At 43.0% G+C, this 21,605-nt stretch overlaps 1 protein-coding gene across 1 annotated transcript in view; it reads right to left on the reverse strand.

The window, feature by feature from the left end:
• SUSD5 (sushi domain containing 5) overlaps window positions 1-17,140 on the reverse strand; it is a 50,864-nt gene extending 33,724 nt beyond the window's left edge. Inside the window, exons 1-3 of the mRNA XM_069472025.1 lie at window positions 17,029-17,140; window positions 11,187-11,364; window positions 6,545-6,663 (exon numbers count right to left, since the gene is read on the reverse strand). Of these exons, the coding sequence (XP_069328126.1) occupies window positions 6,545-6,663; window positions 11,187-11,364; window positions 17,029-17,140 (409 nt within the window). The remainder of the gene's footprint in view (window positions 1-6,544; window positions 6,664-11,186; window positions 11,365-17,028) is intronic.
• Window positions 17,141-21,605: the final 4,465 nt, after the last annotated feature.

Below are 21,605 nucleotides of genomic sequence, written 5' to 3' on the forward strand. Positions count from 1 at the left end.
ATTATTAATTCTTTAAAAGCATAAAATGCAGCTGGAAACTGGAGGCCCCACGCAAATACTAGAGAGGGCCCTGACTCCGGCCCTGACTCCGTGTGCAGAGAGCTGCCCATCCACTGCTGCTCTGCAACGCGACACAGGCTGCCCGGGCGGCACTGGCCCCACAGAAGGTCAGAAAAGCAGCTGGCTCCGATGGGATGCCGTGCAAGGAGCAAGAGACCCAGGCTTTGGAGTCAGAAAGATCCACATTCTAATCAAAGCCAACTGTGGCTCTGGGCAACTTATAGATCTCTGAGCCTGTACAAGTCACTGCCAGGATTCAGACAAGTACTAGAAATACTTCTAATAAATATTCTGTAGGTGTGTGTGGTCTTGCTCTAACTAGAACACACCTTGCTTTATGTTTTCTTTCTTTGGACCTCTGAGCCACAAAAGGGCCCTTTCTAGGAAAGCGAATGACAGACTGCCATTAAGCAAGTGACCCTCACAGGTCCAGAGGCTGCTGTGCAACAGCACGCAGGTCAGTATCTCCAAGTCCATGCTCGGGGGAGCCCCACCAGATCAGCAGAGGCTTGAGAATAAGTTGCCCCCTGGTGTCCCCAGCTCTGGGGGCTCCTGTGTGTGTCTGAGAGACAGGGCTTTGGACTCCTCATGTTTACCACATGCCAGAAAACCAAACCGCGACTCTGAACACACTGACGGGTCCAAAGTGCAGCCCCTGCTCTTCTGAGCAGCACAGAAGTGGAGAAGTCTCTCCAGGCTGTTGGCCCTCACTGCCCCAGGCCACAAAGACATCACAGAGATATCTGCCTCAGAGGCCAAAGGACCTACTGGCAACTTTTCTCTGGCTGCTCACTTGGCATTCCAGGGAACTGGCTGTTTGTGTCTCGGGACTGGTCTAGTCCATGTTTTTGGAGTGGAAGACCTCAGGTCTGGGAAAGCAAGATCTGACGCCCACCCAGGTGAGTGGGTGGCCCAGGAGGAGCAGCATGGCCTACAGTGATGGCAATTATTTGGGCCGCCCTCTGAAGTCACCTTAGACCTTCCCAGCAGCTACTCAAGGCCCCAGGGATGTTCTGACCCGGCCCACTCTCCTGGAGCTCTAGTACTAGGGTTTGCCCAGAGCTAGTCTGCGGGAGCCATCGGGAGCTTTAGACCCCCGCCCTTGCCCACCTGTTCTTTCTGTCTGCTATGTCCTGCCCTCTCTTCCTACCAATATCCCCACGAAACAAAATCTTTCAAGTTCCACCTCAAATGCCACTGCTCAGGAAGTCTCTCTAATTGCCCCTCTCCTTTGTGTCCTGGAAAAATGTTCATTTCTTACCTATCCGGACACACTGTTCACTCCTCAAGGGTGAGGATAAGTCATCTATCTGTCTATCATCTCTCTGAAGTACCTACGAGTCTGAGCACTGGACTCTGCACGACCCTGAACAAATAAATAAACAAACCTTCAACACCAGGTCGATGGTAATGAGTTCAGAGTTCTTCACACTTCCTTCCGAGACCCTGAACTAAATGTGCTCTATCAGATGTTGTAAGCCATGGGATTAATTGGTTCCAGTCTCGTGATCACAGCTGGAGAATTTCCCCAAAGCCATTCCTGAGGTATGGGGCCTCCTCCAGGCAGACCTGGGAATTAGCTGCTCTCAAAATTTCCTCATCGCTCTCGAAGACAGGTGAGCATCCAGCTCTCCTCTCGATGACATAAATGAAATGAATAATTTCATTTCTGTTGTGAAAGGAAATAGAGACAATTGTGAAGTGTGCAGGGGAAGAGGAAGGCCAAGCTAAGAAGGTGCAGTTGGCTGGAGGGGGAGGGCAACAAGGCCAGCCCCGCCCCAGAGCGGGAGACACAGAAGCACACGCAGAGCAGAGCCCTGCCGTGTGACAGACAGAAGGTGAGAGGAGACTCGAAGCCTCCAGACCCCAAGCCGCAGACCCCACAGACAAGCTGCCAAGAGAAGCAAAGCCAGAAAACCCAAGTGGAGTGGCTTATTTCATCAGCATCCAGTTGGTTAAAAATAACTTCACTTATTAGTTTAAGTGAGATCACCACAGAGCTGGAAATTCACTGTCAGTGAAACAAAAATAATGGAAGGAAAATCAGAAAAGTCTACATTCATGAGGAACTTTATTCCTATAAAGAAACACAGGAGGAAGCTGCCTGAACATTCCACAGGCCCTGGTTTCCTTCTGGGCTCTTTACGAGGCACATGTCTGCCATTTTTGGAGTTCACACTCTTCGCTCTTCCTGTCTTGCTAAAGAGAAGCAGTAGCACAGAGCTCAGTGCCATGAAGCATCATTGGGAAAAAGGCAACCTTTGGAGAAACACTGCACTGAGGGCATATGCTGAGCCAGACCTCACCTACTCTCATGCGGGAGCCTCACCGAACAGCCTGTTCTTTTCAGCTCCAGCCAAGGCACTGCACCTTCCTTAAGCAAACAGATTTCCCTTGTTGAATGTGCTGTCAACAAAGGCTCTACTGAGGAAAACCAGCAACTCCGCTGAGAAGGGCGGAGGGTGGTGTGGGAGTGGCTTACGTGCTCTTTCTCAAGGAGGGAAGGCAGAGGGACAGTCACTGTGTCTTTCTGAGTGACTCTAGAGAATCCATCTCATTTTTCTAGAAAGCCCCTGGAGAGAACAGCCCTGTGACCCTAATCCCATCTCAGCATGCATTCTGGAGTCCCCCTCATGGCTCAGCCAAAGCCTCCTTACCAATCAGGCCCAGTACGACCAAGACTCCAGTCTTCCCTGCCTATGCCTTGTCCTGTGCAGTCCTTGCCCTAGTGGTGAGGGGGCCAGGCTAGGTTCTGAAAAACTGCTCAGGGAGGCAGGCGCCTGAGCACTGTGACAATGATGAGCCACACACAATTCCTACTCCGTTCAAATGGCATTCAGTCTTCACACACACACATTGACAGGTGTCACGAGAGCCACGGTACATGCCTCATCTAAAGCTGGTTCTGCCCAGCTCTTGCATGGCAGTGAGCTCAGGGAGCCCAGAAGCTGCTGCCAGCACCGATATTCTGCCTTGGAGCATGTCCAGACCGTCCACTGCAGGGCTTTCTGGTGGCCTGTCCTTGCTGTGCCTGGTCTCAGCACCCTCCAATTCTGCCTCCCATGTTGGCTCTCCATGACTCAGAGGTCTTTTGGTTTTTTGGGTTTATTTTTGTCTGCTGTTGTTGTTTTTGCTATTTTTGGAGGAGGATGTAGACCATTTACTTTTTTTGCAATTTTAAATTTTTATATAATTTCAAAGTTATAGAAAAATTGTAAGAACAAGGAACTTCCCTTTTATCCAGGTTCACCAATGTTTTCATTTTGCCCTGTTTGCTTTATCATTCTCTTTTATCTTTTTCTCTACATACACACACATGTGTCCATGTATATATACATATATGTGTGAATATGTATATATCTGTATATACCTATCTATATCTATAATTCCTTTCTGAACCATTTAAGAGTAAGTTATAGACATGATGTCCCTTTGCCCCTAAGAACCTTGGTGTACATTTCCTAAGAACAAGGATATTCTCTTATGTAACTCCAACATAGTTACACAAATCAGGAAATTTAAGCCAGGCATGGTGGCTCACGCCTGTAGTCCTATCCTAGCACTTTGAGAGGCCAAGGCAGGAGAATCGTTTGAGGCCAAGAGTTTGGGACCAGTCTGAGCAACACAGAGAGACACCATCTCTACAAAAAATAGAAAACTTGGCTGGATGTGGTGGTGCACGCCTATAGTCCCAGCTACTTGGGAGACTGAGGCAGGAGGATCACTTGAGCTCAGGAGTTTAAAGTTGTAGTGAGCGGGCCGGGCGCGGTGGCTCACGCCTGTAATCCTAGCACTCTGGGAGGCCGAGGTGGGCGGATCGTTTGAGCTCAGGAGTTCGAGACCAGCCTGAGCAAGAGCGAGACCCCACCTCTACTAAAAATAGAAAGAATTATATGGACAGCTAAAAATATATATAGAAAAAAATTAGCCGGGCATGGTGGTGCATGCCTGTAGTCCCAGCTACTCGGGAGGCTGAGACAGGAGGATCGCTTGAGCTCAGGAGTTTGAGGTTGCTGTGAGCTAGGCTGACGCCACGGCACTCACTCTAGCCTGGGCAACAGAGTGAGACTCTGTCTCAAAAAAAAAAAAAAATAAAAAAAAAAAATAAAGTTGTAGTGAGCTATGATGATGCCACTGCACTGTAGCCTGGGCAACAGAGTAAGACTCTGTCTCAAAAAAAAAAGCAGGAAATTTAAACATTGATACAATACTATTGTTTAATTCATAATCCATATTCAAATGTCATCAATTACAGCTATTTTTTCCTGGTCCAGGAAACAATCCAGGATCACAAATTGCATTTCATTGTCAAGTCTTTTTAGTCTATTTTAATCTAGAACAGTTGCTTAGCCTTTCTTTGCCTTTCTTATCCCTAAAATTTTTTGAAGAGTAGAACATTCCTCAATTTGAGTTTAGTTAATGTTTCTTCATGATTAGATTCAATTATGCTTTTTGGCTGGAATATGCACAAATGTAAATCATTAAATCAATGTGTTATTATGAGTGCAACATATCATATATGTTGATTTGCCCATGACTCACATTTGGAGTCACTATCATGGCTTTGACTTTGGTGCCCCGTAGGACATGAAAGGACTTTTCAACCTCTGGCTTCACGCACCACAGTTGTTGGCAAAAGGGGCACGCGCTTGCCCACACATAACCTGTTTGATGGCCTGTGAGGTGGAAAGCCTAGGCCAGCCCTTTGGATGAAGAAGAACACATGGCTCAGCCACCCCCATCACCTTGTCAACAGCCAGCAAACTCCAGAAGCGAGGCTACATAGCTAACCAGCAGCTGACCATAGACTCATGAATGAGCCCAGCCAAGACTGGCAGAAGAGCAACACAAATTGGTGGTGCACAAAATCACCAGCTAAATAAACAGTTGTTTCAAGCCACTACATTTTGGGGTGGTATGTTACATAGCAAAAGCTAACTGACATCTCTTGTTCAGCAGGGGCAAGAGTTAGGACTCAGAAGCCCTACATATTTATTTGAGGTCACTGAAGAAAGGTCATTCTATTTTCCTCTGGCTCTGTCCTGTCTCCCTCAAAGATCTGTCCCTCTGCCTATATTTGGGATTCAAAGGATCATTTTAATTTACTTATGTGGTCTTTAAAAAAAACCCAAACACACCACAGATATTGTTCTCCCTGGGTTTTTCCAAAACAAGGCTACATCTTTCAGTTGCTTGATTTTGGACAGATGATGCCAGGAGACTCTCCCAACACATTTTCATAGAAATCAGCAAATGAAGAACCCTTCCTGGAGAGAGACCCCATAGCAGAAGAGAACCCTATCACTAGCAAACATCTAACGAGCATCTGCCAGGGCCTTAGGGTTCACTATGGCTCTTACTTTTTACCAACTCCTCTGACTTCTTCCTTGGAGATTAGGATTTGGTGCCTCTAGGATGCAGGCTGAGGGTTTGTATTTTTAACAAGTTCATCTGGTATTTCACATCATCAGAGAAGTTTGGGAAACCCTGCATTATAGAAGTAGTTCTCAACCTGGGCTGCACGTTAAAATCACTGGGGAGCTTTAATAAACCTGAATGTCTAGAACATTCAAATCAGAATCTCTAGGGCTGGCACCCAGGCGTCAGTACTTTTTAATATGTCCCAGATGAGTCCAGTGTGCAGCCAAGCAGAACCTGTGCTCATTTCTGTGACTGAAGAGTAAGAAGCTGGCTTTTTTCCCATTCACATGAATATTCCCTTCAATGGCATGTGTTTCTGATGAAGGTGTGCTTATTTTGATGCTTATGAACTGCTGCCCTGGAGACTTCTTTATGGTTTTCTCCTCACCACTCGGCTGACTTCCCAAAAGGCAGCTGAATTTTCATTCCTAGGAGCAGTTCTCTAAATCCTATAAATTTTCTTTTTGGGAAAAAGAATTTTTTTTCTTTTAAGTGCACTGTACACTATGAAGAGAGATGGAAGGGCAAGCTGTGAGCAACAGCAATTGTATTAGTTGCTGCCAGGGCTCTGCCCTTATTACCGAGATACCTTTACCATTCTCATGTACACGGGCTGGGCAACTGTGCCCACGTGTTGGAGGGTGGCACTCAGGCTATTGGAACCTTTTACCTGTGCACACAAAAAACCCAGAAGAGTCTGAGAATTTTATCTCCTGAAGTAACCTTTCACCAATGACTGACAGGTGTAGAGGTATAAACACCCCAGCTACCTCACCCCAATCAGGAAAACTGTGGTCACGTACACTGTCTCCAGAGATTCCTTAGGGATTGAGCCAAAGTTACCCCCCAACCACTGTGGACTTTGCTTAATACTGCACCACTACTTGGCCCCCTTCCCTGTCCTGTCTACTTCCCCACTGCCCTATTTGCTTTTCTTTGGAAGACTTCCTTATAAATCATGTTCAGTGAATCCTCATCTCAAGGTCTTCTAGAGAACCCAACCTGAGATAGCAACCTGCAAGAGCACAGCCTCCAAGACCTTTACAAAGACTCTGGCACTGACCTTCATCCTTAATGCAGAGGGCATTGTACATGCCACCAGGAACTGGGTTGCTCTCAATCCTCACATCAACAGCTCTCATGATTTGCTGTTCACCACTCCCTTTGCTACACACGGTTGTCCTAAAACAGACAAAGAAGGCACTAAGTTAGGAGAACTCTGGGTTGGAAACAGGAAGAACAATCTTTTCTGCTGTCAGCTCTGAAATCAGGAGAGAATTTTCTGATTCATGAGCTTTGGCTGAAAGCATCAATATGGAAACATTCTCCCCAAACAAAGGTCTAAATTCAGGAATACAGGTGATGCTTGGGTTGAAGTCATAAGTATCAATTCAAGTTTCAGAAAGAATACATTGTTGGCCGGGCGCGGTGGCTCACGCCTGTAATCCTAGCACTCTGGGAGGCCGAGGCGGGTGGATTGCTCAAGGTCAAGAGTTCGAGACCAGCCTGAGCGAGACCCCGTCTCTACTAAAAATAGAAAGACATTATATGGACACCTAAAAATCTATATAGAAAAAATTAGCCGGGCATAGTGGCGCATGCCTGTAGTCCCAGCTACTCGGGAGGCTGAGGCAGTAGGATCGCTTAAGCCCAGGAGTTTGAGGTTGCTGTGAGCTAAGCTGACGCCACGGCACTCACTCTAGCCTGGGCAACAAAGTGAGACTCTGTCTCAACAAAAAAAAAAAAAAAAAAAGAATACATTGTTGATCTCTTCTAGTATATATTTGTTTTTTATTTCACAAAATCTGCTCTTTTCTTTTTCTCTTATTTTGCTGTTCTTTTCCAAATTTCTTATAATAGATCATTAGTTCATGAACCTTCAGCTTTTTTCCTTTTATAATACAAACATTTAATGCTTTAGATTTCCCTCTGGGTATAGCTTTGGCAGCACCCCACAAGTTTGGATATGTATGCTCATTTCCATTATATATATTTTTGTCCTGTAATTTATTTAGAGAGATCTTTTGTAAACAGCAAATAGTTTAATTTTTAAAAACCATCTCACAATCTTTGTTTTCTAACTGGAGCATCTTACCTACTTATACTTAATAATCAATCTCCTTGAATTTAAATCTGCCATCTTATAAGTGGTTTTTATTAGTTCTGCCCATTTTCTCTTTCATTCATCTTCTTTTGTTTCCCTATTTTGGATTATGTGAATTTTCTTTTTTTTTTTTTGGCATTCTCTTTTCCTTTGAATTGATCTGGAAGTTAAACTTCCTTTCACTATTCTTTCAGTAGTACCCAGAGGTTACAACATGCTTTCTTTGATTTATTAAAATCAAATATTACTTTTACCCTGTCCTTTAACAATACAACTTAAAATACTTAAAATACTATGAATTAACATCCTTAAAATACTTCCCATTTATGTAAACCATTTTTAGTGTTCAGTATTATTGCTTTATATAATTTCAATTTTCCCATATATTTACTTTCCATTTATTCTTTTTTGCATTTCCAGCCTTCCACCTGCAATTATTTTCCTCTGGCCTGAAGAATACCCTTCAGTGTTTTGTTTAGTGCAGGCAGGTTGGATGTGATAAATTCTCTTACCTTTTGTCTGTCTGAAAATGTCTTTATTTCACCTTTATTATTGGAAGATATTTTTCACTGTGTATAAAATTCTAGGTTGACAGTAATTTTCTTTTAGCATTTTGAAGATATCAACCGTCTTTGGGCTTTCATTGTTAGTTTATTGTTGCTTCTTTTAAGGTAATCTCTCTTTATCTTACTTCTTTTAATATTTTTTCTTCATATTTGATTCAGATCATTCATATCAGTCTTACCATAATGTGCCTCATTGTGGATTTCTTTGCATTTGTCCCACTTGGGCTTTTCAGGGCTTCTAGAATCTGTGCCTTGATGTTTTTCTTCAGTTATGAATAATTCTCATATTGCTTTTACCGCATTTTCTTTCTCTTCTCTCTTTAGAATTCTAATTACATGCATTTTCTTTGTCTTTTTTCCTTTTTTATATATTTTTCATTTTTTCCTCTGTTATTTTATTTATTCTGGATATCATTCTCTGTAATATCTTCCAGTTCACTAATTCTGTCTTTGACTTTTTCCTTTTTTAAAGAGAGAGAGAGATAGGATCTCACTATATTGTCCAGGCTGGACTTGAACTCCTGAGCTCAAGTAATCCTCCTGCCTCAGCCTCCCAGGTAGCTGGTACTACAGACATGTGCCACTGTGCCCAGCTCTCTTTGGCTCTTTTTATTAGCTGTTAGATCCATCCACTAAATTTTTAATTTTAGTTATTGTATTTTTCATGTCTAGAGTTTCCAGTTGATTATTTTTATAATTTTCCATGTTTTACAAAATTCTCCCTTTTGTCTTTTATGTCTTTAAACATTTTAAGGATAGTTACTTTAAAGTCTGCATCTACTGATGTTAATATCTGGAGTTTTTATTAGCTATTGTTTTTCTTGAATTTAATTCTTTTTGCCTTGTCTCCTCATATGACCAGTTATTTTACGTTGTACAACAAATCCAATATTGGCTAAAATTGTTGAAATAAATTGAGGCCTAGGATAATATTATCTTCCTCAAAAGTGGAAAAAAAGGCCAAATTGACGGCTACAGAGGATTTGAAGGTATTCTGCTGCTCCTTGGAGGGTCTGTGTCCAGTTTACTCTTACTCCTGGGATACAGCTCTGCAAGGACCCAACCCAAAGCAAAAGGGCTCATCAGGCCCCCTCCTACACACAAGTTGAATTCAAATCTCTATCCTCCTAGTCCCATGAGACTATCAAAGTTGCTACTCAGCTTTCCAGCCACCCTTTATGGAATCTGCAAAAGTTCCCAGGAGACAAGTAGCCCCAAACTCTGAATTCATCACTCTCGACCTTCAACCTTCTCTGAATTTATGTGTATGCTCAACATAAATTCATGGAGATACAGGTCAGATATGCTATATGTCTACTATGCCATTGATTAAAAGATGCAACATGCATTTAATAATTGCTTTTTAGTGTATGTGTAAGGAGTGAGGGAAGCCACGCAGGAAAGACCCACAGTGACATGAACATGCTAATGGTCAGATACTTCCTGGTTCCAGAGACATTAAAATGGAAGGACAGAAAAACTATTTTTAATATGTTGCCTAGCAAATATAACAAGTAAGTATGCTTTCTTTATAAAGAAATATCTCAGCAGAGACCCACTAGTATGTCTTAACACTGTACAGCAAACCCACAGAAGATGGACCTTTCCAATGACTCAGTTCTGACTTGTAATGCCCGGGAGACCTAAGCCTAGTTCCAAGTGGCTCTTCAGAATCTCTGAATATGCTGGTTATCTGATGAAATTATATTAACAGAGTTATGAAAAATGTTACTATTAATACTTTACCACATTATGGAAATGTGCTTGCATATTTTGTCCATCCAAGAGCATGGATATAAAATATAAGGCAGAGAGAACTACAGTTCCAGATTCACTGAAAGGCTCTGGATCAGCCTCAGTCGTCCCCTTTATTCAGTTGCTGCCTCACACTTGGCACATTTGGAGACGTGAGTCAGCATGGCAGCGGGTGTTTTCCATGGCCCTCTGCTAGCTAGCCAGCTTCAGGGTCATCATCTACCAAAGTAGCTCTCGGAGCTTGTTTTGTTCTTTCACATTCCTCTGGCATGAAGGAGAAAGTGGAATGGCTCCTGCCTTTTCTGAGTATAACTAAAGAAGCAAGTACCAGAAGTATTGGAAAGTTTTCTCCTAGCTTTAGAATTACTTCTCTAGAGGATTCCATTGGTCAGGAACTTAGACAGGGCACAGTGGGAATGGCCTATCTCTGCTATATGTCTAGGGCCTGAGGAGGCAAGACTTAGAGGCTGGTGACAACTCAACAGCTGTGGAAAAGAATCACCTGGAGGCATCTTCACTCACATCTTTGGCCATGAGACTGGCTTGGCTAGGACATTGGTCGGGGCTATTGGCAAGAGCCCCTACATGAAGCATCTCCACGTGGCCTGGCCCTCCTCACAGCATGGCCATCTCAGCATAGTCAGACTTCACATGGCAACTCAAGACTATCAAAGTGGTTGTCCCCAGAATTCCAGATGGAAGCTGCATAGATTTTTCCAACCCAACCTCAAAAGTCCCATAGTCTCACTAATGCTGTATTCTGTCAGCAGAGGCAATACCATGCTGTCCCTGATTCAAAGGGAGGAGATACAGAGCACACGAAACGGCAGAAGCGGCACGAAAAAAACCTGTGGCCATATTTGAAAACCTCCATACCATGTTCCTACACATATATAATATATGCAGACGATTATCCACAGAGAAAAAGGGATAAAGAATACATACTAGTTAATAGTCATTATCTCTAGCTGGAGAAGAAGAGAAAAACTTACTTTGTATTTTATATTAATATATATCTGCATTATTTGAAATTTTTATAATGAGCATATATTATTTTTGTAACTTAAAGAGAAAATTCAAAATAACAAAGTAAGGAGGGAAAAAGACTGTGACAAAACTCCAGAAAAATGCTTTTATATAAGAACTCAAAATAAGAACGCCCTGGAAGCCATTGCCCACTGCACTTTGCCTATCCTGGTGCCTCAACAGAACAATTTTTGAGCCCCTATGTCAGCCTTGGTGGGACGGTCAGGGTAAGTTGCAAAGGAGAGCTGACTTACCCCAGGGTGCCGTCTGCCAGCCAGCCTGTGGTGCACACTGCGAAGGCACAATCCCGGACCACCCTCCGCAGCTCGTCTGCAGACACTAGGTGAGCGCCCCTGCTCTTGCAGGACAGCTGAGCCGCCTCCAGTTCCAGACCCTGAGAGCCATTCTGAGACTCCAGCACGAAGAGCTTCCCTGTGTGGGGACAAGCACAAACACATGCAGGTTCCCAGATCCATGGGAATTTAGTCTCAGCAAACTCATCCTCTGGTGGACGCTGGTCAGAACGATAGCTTCCTCCTTGCCTGAAGACCCAAGTGCAGCAACCACCCCCATTGTACACCATCCCCGGGACCAGCTGATGACAATTACACTAGTGTTTTCATTCATTTTTTTGCTCTTGTCTTCTTAAAAAAGTAATAACAACCATCTGCAATGGCATGTTTATCTGGATAAGCCCTTCAAATATTTCTTTTAAAAAGGTGTTTTACAAATACTATGTGGCAAAGCTCAGTGTCCTAGGTTCCCCTGAGTTGGGTCACTTGGTGTCCAAGGCATGATTTAGGCCTCAGCTCTTTAGCCTTTTAGATTTAGACCTCTTTAGCCTTCATCTGTGACCCCCTACACAGCAGGTTGTTTCCCTTCTCTCTGTCCCGTGCCTAGGACATTATCTGGTCCTTCCCACAATGAAGTCATTTGTGTCTGCTGTGCTTCTCTCCTACTGGACAAGACAGCAGGGACCACGTCTGGTACACCCTGGCTTCCTGCAACACATAATATATGGGCATGTAGTGAGCCTCAGAGAACGTGTGACAGCTGAGGGAACGGGAGCATGAATTCAGGCAGAAGTGGAAGCCCATGCTGAAAGCAAAAGAGAGCTTTAGGCAAGAAAACCATGGTGCAGGAGCGAGCACTGCGGTTCCTAGGAGCCTCCTGGAGGGATGAAGCCATACCTTGGGTGGCCCTATAAAGTTTAAGGTAAAAGTAGAAGAGGAAAAAAAAACAGTTAGAATGAGACACTTCTATCTGTCAGCAAAATTTTCATAATATATCAATTTTATTAGAATAAGATACAACTATCATCTACTTGCAAAATTATTATAATAAATATAATCCCCCAGCTTTGAAACCGAAAGTTATTAAAAAATGCAAAAAATATTCAAAATAAACATATGTGTTCAAAATAAACATTGCCATAAAAAGGCAATACCAACAAAACTACAAGAAGTGAAAGAATCCACAATCCTCATGGAAAATTTTAACTACTCTCCCCCTCACTAATTGATAAAACAGAAAAAAATCAGAAAGGATATAGAAGATTTAAGCAACAAAATTAACGCTCCTGATGTAAGGACCGACGTACAGTACTGCACACCAAACTACAAAATACACATTCATTTTGTACAGAACATTTGTAAAATGGATCAAACACTTAGCTATAGGGCAAATCTAAAAAAAAAATCTCAAAAGACTCAAATCATGCAGAGCATGTTTTTCAGACCACAACACAAACAAGCTAAAGTCATCTATTTATCAAACACTTATACAGCATTTACTATGGGCCAGATGTTGTTCAAATTGCTTTACAAACATTTGTTATATTAATCCTTACAACAATTCTAAGATATAGGTGTTATTATTATCCCCATTTTACAGTTAATTGGTAATTAATACTTGTCTAAGATCATACAACTGAGATACAAAACCATACAGTTTGGCTCCTTGTCAGTGATCTTAATTACTGTTATATTGCTTCTTGACAACAAAGTAATAACAAGGAAAATCCCCTTGTGCATGGAAATTACAAAATATACTTTTTTTTTTTTTTTTTTTAAGACAGGGCAGGGTTTTGCTCTGTCGCCCCGGCTAGAGTGCTGTGGTGTCATCATAGCTCACTGCAACCTCAAGCTTCTGGGCTCAAGTGATCCTCCTGCCTCAGCCTTCTGAGTAGCTGGGTCTACAGGTGTACAACACCATGCCTAGCTAAATTTTTCTACTTTTTTGTCTCTCTCTTGCTCAGGCTGGTCTCAAACTCCTGGCCTCAAGCAATCCTACTGCTTCAGCCTCCCAGAGTGCTAGGATTACAGGTGTGAGCCATTGCACCCGGCCTACAAAATATAGCTCTAAATAAATCATGTTCAAAGAAGAAACCACAATTGAAAGAAAATATTTTAACTCAAGGGACAAAAACTTGGGGAGAAACTAAAGTAGTATATCAGGGAAATTCATAGCCTCAGACGCTCATGTTACCAAAGAATTATGGTCGAAAATCGGTGATTTATGTTTCTATTTCAAAAACCTAAAAAAAAGCCCCACAAAATCAAAGCTTCTAAAGAAGTAGAAAGAAGAAAATAATATAGAGCAGAAATCAATAAAATGGAAAGCAGACATATAATAGGGAAAATAAAGTCAAGCTTTTTTCAGGAGAATAATAAAACCCCTAGCAAGACTGATCAAGACAAAAGGAGAGAAAATACAAATTACCAATACGAAGAAGGAAAGGGAACATCACTACAGATCCCATGGACCCTGAAATGATAATTAGAGATTATTATGTTATATATGCCAGCACATTTGACAATTTAGATGAAATGGACAAATTTCTTAAAAAACAAAACAGCTATATTGACACAAAATGAATTTTAAATTCTGAATATTCATTTATCTAATAAATTATTTAATAAATTATTGAAATTCATTATTTAAAATCTTCCTACTAGAAAACCTCCAAATATAGATGACCTTACTGTCAAAACAAACAAATAAAAACCTCATCTTACAGAAACTCTTTCAAAGAATAAGAGGGGAAACAACTTTCCAATTCATTTTAGGAACCATCAAAACTTTGATACCAATACCTGACAAGAATATTATAAGCAATGAAAGTTACAGGACAATATACTGCATGAACATAGATTTAATAATCCTAACCCTATTTCTCTCACTCCAGCCTCAGTTCTAGGTCGTCTTCTCTTCTCACTGTAAATTTTTTCCTTAGGATCCCATCCACATACATGGTTTCAAAGACCATCCTTACACAGATGACACATTTTTCCCTTCAGTCCATATATTTTCCATTGACTCCATCTACCCCTATCTCTCACCTGGACAACTGAAATAGCACCCTACATCCAATCTTGCCCTGGTTCCATTTATTCTCCCTGTATCACAATCAGGGTGATCTTTTCAAAATGCAAATCTGATCAGTACTGTACTCCTTGAAACCATTTAATATCTTCCTTTCCTTTTTTGGATTAAGACAAAATTTGATCTATGAGGCCCCACATCATTATGCCCCTACCAATTTCTCTTGCATCATCTCTGACCTCTGCCACATGTTCCATTTTCCCTACTACTCACAGGTTCTTTCACGTGTTATTCGCTACCCAAGACACTCCTTCTCACTCCTTCTTCCCCCTCGTTGCCCACTTAATTCTTACTCATCTTTCAGATCCTCCTGCACCGAGTCAAAAATCTCCTAGCATATGCTCTCAGAGCACTTACTGTCCTTTAATCTTATCAGTTATCAAAGTCGCAATTTCACATTTCATTTATATAATTATTTGTTTAATGACTCTCTCCCACAATGGATTTTAAGCTCCCTTATAGAAAGGACCTATCTTTCTTTATCATACCGTCTTCATCAGCAAGGACAATGCCTGGTATACAGGAGATAATATCTATTGAATTAATGAATCTTTCCCTGTAATCACTACCTAAACACAGTTCATTTGCATTCCGTTAATGCAAAGATTCTTCCATTTCAAAAGTATTTAAAAGTATGTGCAAATCTCCTTTATGTATGAGATGTATATCTAATTGGTCAAATGTAAACTAAATGTTTTTCATCTGAATTTCTCTCACTGACTTATTTTTTAGAAATAGTTTCTCTCTAAATCTCTCTCTTCAAATACACGTAATGCATCACAGTTTAGCTGAACATTTCTTCTTCTTCCTCCCATCACTGTAACACACAGATAACCAAATGTGGAAAATGGTGGTAGTTAAGCATTTAGTAAAGAAAAGAATCCGTTCATAATATAGCCTATAATTCTTCCTGGTTCCATTATGAAAGTTGGAGTTCAACAAATGGAGTTTCTTAAAAGGAAGTGTACCTACAATTCTCTATTGGGGAAGTTGGGCGAAGAAAAGGAAGGAGAAAGGAGAAAAGGAAGCATTTCTGGCAAGCAGTAATGGGATCATAAGCTCTGGTGTTGTCCTTACTTTCTCTTTGTCCAATGACATTTCTGCTTCAACTTTCTATGACCCACATCAAGCTAGATAGGCACAAAGTATTGAGCCTTATTCATGTGGCATTCCACTTAAACAGTTATAATGGGGTGAAACTCTAAAGCCTCATGGATTGCGAAGATATTTCTTTAAAAAGGAATTAAAATTGCTATAATAGTACACATTATTCAAAAGTTAATACTAGCTCCAATTTACTCGCATTCTTTAAAATCTGCTTAATTTTCATGACTCAGTGTCAGGCAAAAAACACGACAGTAAAGAACTGCCAGTGGACTGACTGCTAACAGCTATGGGATTTCTTTTGGGGGTGATGGAAATGTCCTGGAATCAGATGCACAACCACAGTTTGCACAACACAATGAATATGCTAAAAACCATTGAATTGTACAGTTTAAAAGGGTAAGTTTTATGTGAATTATATCTCAATTTAAAAAATTAACAGTGGTAACGGCTTTCAAAGTTAAAATGTTTTGTCTCTAATACTCTCTCTGAGGATATGGAGAAATAGACATTCATCCTTAATTAGGAGCAAAGAGCTCTTCAAGCCTGCACTCAAAAACAGTACTAAAAACTCTAAGAGAATACCCCGAGGCTCTTTTCTTCTTGGCTTTTCCCTTTTCCTAACCATCATGCTTCTTTTTGTCATGTCTTCTAGTTTCACCCAATATCACTTGCTAAATAAGAATGACAGTTAAAAATATACAAAGCATCCTAAATCAGCTGAGGGTATTTCTTTATCAATTTAGTTTGTTCTAAGCTTGGATTTACTAGAAACCCCTCATGGGTGTGAGAACTGCTGGCTTTTAAGCCTGCTTCCTTCAGATCCTCCTGCCCCAAGTCAGCGGGGTTTTGTTCCAAAATCAAAACACAGCTGACTTAGCTTTTCAAAAAGGAATTGATACAGAGCTCTCATCCTGGTAATTTGAGGGAAGTCTGAAAAGCTGAATTCGGGTTAAAAACAAAAACAAAAAGAGGATCACTTATCGGAGAAACTATAATAATCTGGCCCCTACCAATTTCTCGACATCCCACCTTGCACTCTCGTCTCCCGGCACTTTGCTTTGTATCATTTGTCCCGTTTTCCCTGCCACTCGGAGAACCTCTGCACGTGCGAGTTTTTACCCAGGACACTCTTCTTTCCCGTAGTCTAGTTGATCCCCACTCATGCTTTCAGATTTTCTTGGACCAAGAAAATATCCGAGGGAGTTTTCTAACCAGCGACCTTGTCATCAGGAGCACATTTAATAGACGTTGAGAAATTGAGAGGTGGTGGAAAATCGCCTCTCTACAGAGGAGGTTCTAGGGCACCTTAGACGTGATTTCATTTTAAAGAACTTTGATGGGGACCTTGGAAAAGCTCGCGGCGGGACTGCGGGACCAAAGCACGGGCTTTCCCCCGTGCGCGCTCGGCGTTGAGGGAGGGTGCAGGCGCCCAGGCGGCCGCGTGGGCGCGCAGGCACGCGGGGACTCGGTGGGCCGGGGGAGGGATGCTGGGTCGCAAGACCGCCGCTCGCCCAGCCTGTCCGAGGGAGCAGCCCGGGCGAGCTTCGTCCTCCCCGCCCGGACCCCACAGTCCACCCTGGGCCTCGCAGCCTCCCGAACACTCACCATCCGCCCGCACGTAGAGGCGCGGCAGACCCAGCAGGAGAAGCGCCGCCGCCCAGACCCAGGACAGGGGGCTGTGCGAGCGGGCACGCCGGCCAGGTGCCTTGGCAATCATGGTCCCGGTGTCCGCGGGCCGGCGGGCTCGGGCGAGGGCTCTGGCTGAGCTCGGGGTTGCCCAGGCCACGGCCCAGCGTGCGCCACTCGGCGCTGCGCTCTGCGCTCAGCTCGCGAGTCGCAGACTTCGCGCCCGGCGCGCAGAGAGAGAAAAACGCGGAAAGCCGGGGGAGGCCCGGGACGCCGAGCGCTGGGGCCGCCGAACTCCTGGGGGGGGTCTTCTCCGTGGCGCCGGGGAGGCGGCTGCAACCCGGCTCCGCCTTCTCGCCGGGCACCTGGAAGCTTCGGTGCCAAAAGGGGCTGTGCCGGACCGCGCTTTCCGCGGGCGCAGCGGGGTGGAGGGTGAGGGCGCGGGGAGGCGGGGAGGCGGGGAGGTCGGAGAGCCGGCGGCAAGGAACCCCCGCCTCTCTGGGGCACTCTTGGGGAGAGGGTGACGCAGGCTGAGAGGCCGAGGCCCTGGGGCAGGACCGTTAAAAAGCGGGTGCCCAACTCTGCCCTCTGCCTCTTGACTTTCCAGCTGGCGTCTTCCTATAGAGGAGGAGCTTTTTGTTTTTTGTTTTGTTTTAAGGAAAAAGAGGAAGAATCTAACTTCCTAACCTCACTTTAAGGTGTGAAACGCACGGAATAGCGAGGTTCCTGTTTCCTAAAATAAAAGCGTGTCTTTAAAGTCACTCAGGAAATGGCATCTTCAGGAACGCTTCCTTCACGACTTTTCCTGGTACACCCTAGTATTTCTCAAAGAACACCAAGAGCGCTGGTAGGGTTACCACCCACCTCAAATCGGGGCTCCTTGATCTCAAAAGGTCTTGAGGTTCGGCTTCTATCGGTCTGGTTTGGGAATCTGCTCTAAATAATCGTCCCGATGAATTCTGCTGCGTGGGGTCCCTTCCTTGAACGGATTCTTTCCTCCAGCTCACCCTCTATCCCGTCTTACCACCATCAACATTATTCAGTGGAGAAGCAGGATTTGCTTTCTTCCCAGGTAGAGAAAGCAAGATCAGTATTGTTATCTGGAGTACCAGTGGCACCTACAGTTTACAAGTTCCTTCCATATTCATGTACAGGTCAACATACCTATTGAATGCCTAGCCCTGTGCTAGATGCTGAATGAGGCTACCATCTGTGCTTAAAATGTTCACACTTAAATGAGACAGATACTTAAGATTGAAAAAGCGACAGGTGCTAAAACCGGCAGATGATTGCCCCCATTTCATGAACTGCCAGGACACATACATGGAAAGAAGTTACTTTCTTTTCACAGTATGAATTGGGATTTAAACCCAATTTACCGCAGGTGTCATTTTTTAGCTTACATAATTTTTGAATCGCATTGAAAAGATCTCTTCACTCCTTCCCATCAATTACCAGGCTACTATTAGTGATTAATTCCTTTGAATAATTAAACTTTGCTTTTAAAATATAAATACTCTGGAGTGTTAGGTGCAGTGAAGCCTGACAGTCATTCACACTTGAGTGTAAATGAATTTACTTAGCTGCTTCTCTTCTAACAGATAGCTGGTAACCTAAGGAGTGAGACTTCACATGTCTGGGCTGGAGGGAACATGTTAAAGCCTGCTAGGTGCTGAGAATGGAGGGGAAGGGTCAGAAGGCACCTGCCAGAACTGTTATACCAACTGACCCACTCAAGCCTAATAACCTTTTCAGAACATTCAATTGAATATTACTACCTAATCCAAATGACATTTTAAAGGTTATCTTTATTCAGATCAATCTTGGCCTGTCCTGATTTGGGGAGATGGCAAAGGTTTAATTGGTACAACTGCTTTATTACTTAATATTTTTTTTCTTTTTGAGCTGGGGTCTCACTCTCACTCAGGCTGGAGTGCAGTGGCACAATCATAACTCACTGCGGTCTGGAACTCCTGGGCTCAAGCAATTCTCCTGCCCCAGCCTGCCAAATAGGTAGGACTACAGGCGTGTACCATGCCCGGCTTTTTTTTTTTTTTTTTTTTGGTAGAGATGAGGTCTCATTATGTTGACCAGGCTGGTCTCCAACTCCTGACCTCAAGCTATCCTCCCACCTCAGTCTCCCAAAGTGCTGGATTACAGGTGTGAGCCACCATTCCCAGCCAACTGCTTTAGAAAACCGTTTGGCTGTTTCATATAAAGTTAAACATGCTTTAAGACACAGAAATTTCTCTGTAGATGCATATCCAAAAGAAATAAAAACTTCTGCCCACAAATAGATTTGTGCACAAATGTTCATAGCAGCTTTACTCACAATAATCAAAACCAGAAGCAACTCAAATGTCATCAACAGATGAATAAAAAAAAAAATCTATGTCCTATTCACACAATGGAATACTATTCAAAAATAAAAGGAACGAATTACTGAATGAACTGCCCAATAACATGGATGAATCTCAAAAATATTATATTGAGTGAAAGAAGCCTTACACAAAAGCATTCATACTGTATGATTTTATTTATGTGAAGTTTAAGAAGGAACAACACTAAATCTGTGGTGAAAACAATCAACGCAGCGGTTGCTTTTGACACAGTGTGAATACAAGGTATCTTCTGAAGTGTTGGGAATATTCTATATCTTGATGGTGGGGATGGTGGTCACAAGGTGTATACTGTAGGCAGAAAGGGGAAACCCCTTGGTTTGCTGAGAAGTTTGCTGAAAGATCAACTCACGATAAGGTAGATTTAGAAGAAGAAAAGGCATACAAATTTAATGTGTGTGCATAGGCGCCTTTAGAATGAAGATAACCCCTCAAGGGGGTACAGAAGCTTATATACATCCTAAGGTTACAGAAAGTATGAGGGCTTGGATCCTGGCAAAATATATTCTAGGAAGCAGGGAGAAGAAAAATTCTGTTGAGGGACAATAAATGATTACTAGGGAGAGTTCAATGGGCTTGGAGGACACACAGTGGTCTGGGGCAAAGGCTGTTGGGCTCCCAGAGTGGACAGAGATTTGTGACAAAAGTCTGACCAGGTTTGTTGATAGACTTTAGTCTTCCTTCCTGTGATAGGGTTCAGTTAATGAAAACTAAGGGAAGGGACTGGAGGTAATTGCTTTCTTCTGTGGTAGGTCTAGACTTTAGGCAGATAATGAACTTTAGAGAGCAACTTTATCCTGTGTTTTAGGAGAGATGGTGGGGTAGGAAGCTCAGAGGGACCCTGAGACTTCTTGAGTTCAACATGTCAAAATGCCATATTTTGGGGTATCAGTTTCTGAGCCCCAACAATACATTTGTCAAACCTCACTAAACTGTATTCTTGAAATCTGTGCATTTTATTAAATATTCAGGCTTCAATAATAAATATTTTAAAGATCACACATTCAGTCCTTGCCCTAAAGAATAAAAAAGGTTTAACAGAAGAAAGTTTGATGAAAGGACCACATATAGAGATGAGGACAGAGTTGAAAGAACCAATAAGGGATGGTGAAGCGCCTGGGTCTAGCAACAGCTGGAATCTGTACCCACTCTGAGGCCTGAGGTGTGAGGGGAGATTGAGGAGTTACCAAACCCAGCAAGAGCTGTGGACTTGAAGGAGGCGGCCTGAAAGAACAGCCACAGGTAGAAGAATTAAGATGCTGCTACTGGTCTGGTAGGGAGGGAGTGAGGAAGAAATACCCGAACCTTTCTCTCCTTCCATCTTTCAAATTCCTCCTGATGCCTTCTACTGGCTGAACGACTTGAAAGCTAGAGGGCAAAGGAGTGCAGGTGCAGCAGGCCTTAGAGGTCATCCTCGCAGGGCGCAGACTCAGGCAAGGAAGGGTGGAGAGCGGATCTGGAGTGGCAGGTGGAAAACAACCAGCATGGTCCATCTACTCTTTTCTTTGATTTGATTGAAAATAATGAAAAACAAACCAAAACAAAACTGGGGAAACACAAAATCCTACCAGTCCTATCCTGTATGACCTGGGAATGATGTCAATTCAATCCAATTCCCACTTGGAGCTATACTGTGATATTAACTAACATCAATGTTTACTTTCACATAAATACTACTTCATGTGAACAGAAAAAGGGAGAAGTAAACAATTGTCATAAACTGCAGATGCCACAGTCCCCACTTCTGTACCTGGTCATGAGGCCTTGTTTGATGATCATCGCAATGTTCCCCCCTACTCTCTGAGCAACTTGGTCTGTATGAGTTTTTTTAACTGAAGAGAAGGACCCAAAATTTCATTTCTACTAAAGACCTATCTCTATTAGTTTGCCATGGTTTCTCCCTGACCATTGTTACTGGACATGGGCAACCCCTGAGATCTAGGCATAGCCATCCATGTGCCCGCCCATTATGGGGCAGCAACTCCATTTCCCCTTGGTAATCAGGATTAATCACCCCAGTCAGTACAGTAACCTTCTCTCCTGCCTGTTGGTTCTTCAACATGAGAAATACAAAATTACAAATGACAAGCAGTCTCAGATTCTAATTTATGGGGCCATTCTCATGTGTTTGCTGGTGGAATTATTTCTCTGTTGGGC

This window comes from Eulemur rufifrons, chromosome 7 (genome assembly GCF_041146395.1).
Source record: "Eulemur rufifrons isolate Redbay chromosome 7, OSU_ERuf_1, whole genome shotgun sequence".
NCBI lineage: Eukaryota > Metazoa > Chordata > Mammalia > Primates > Lemuridae > Eulemur > Eulemur rufifrons.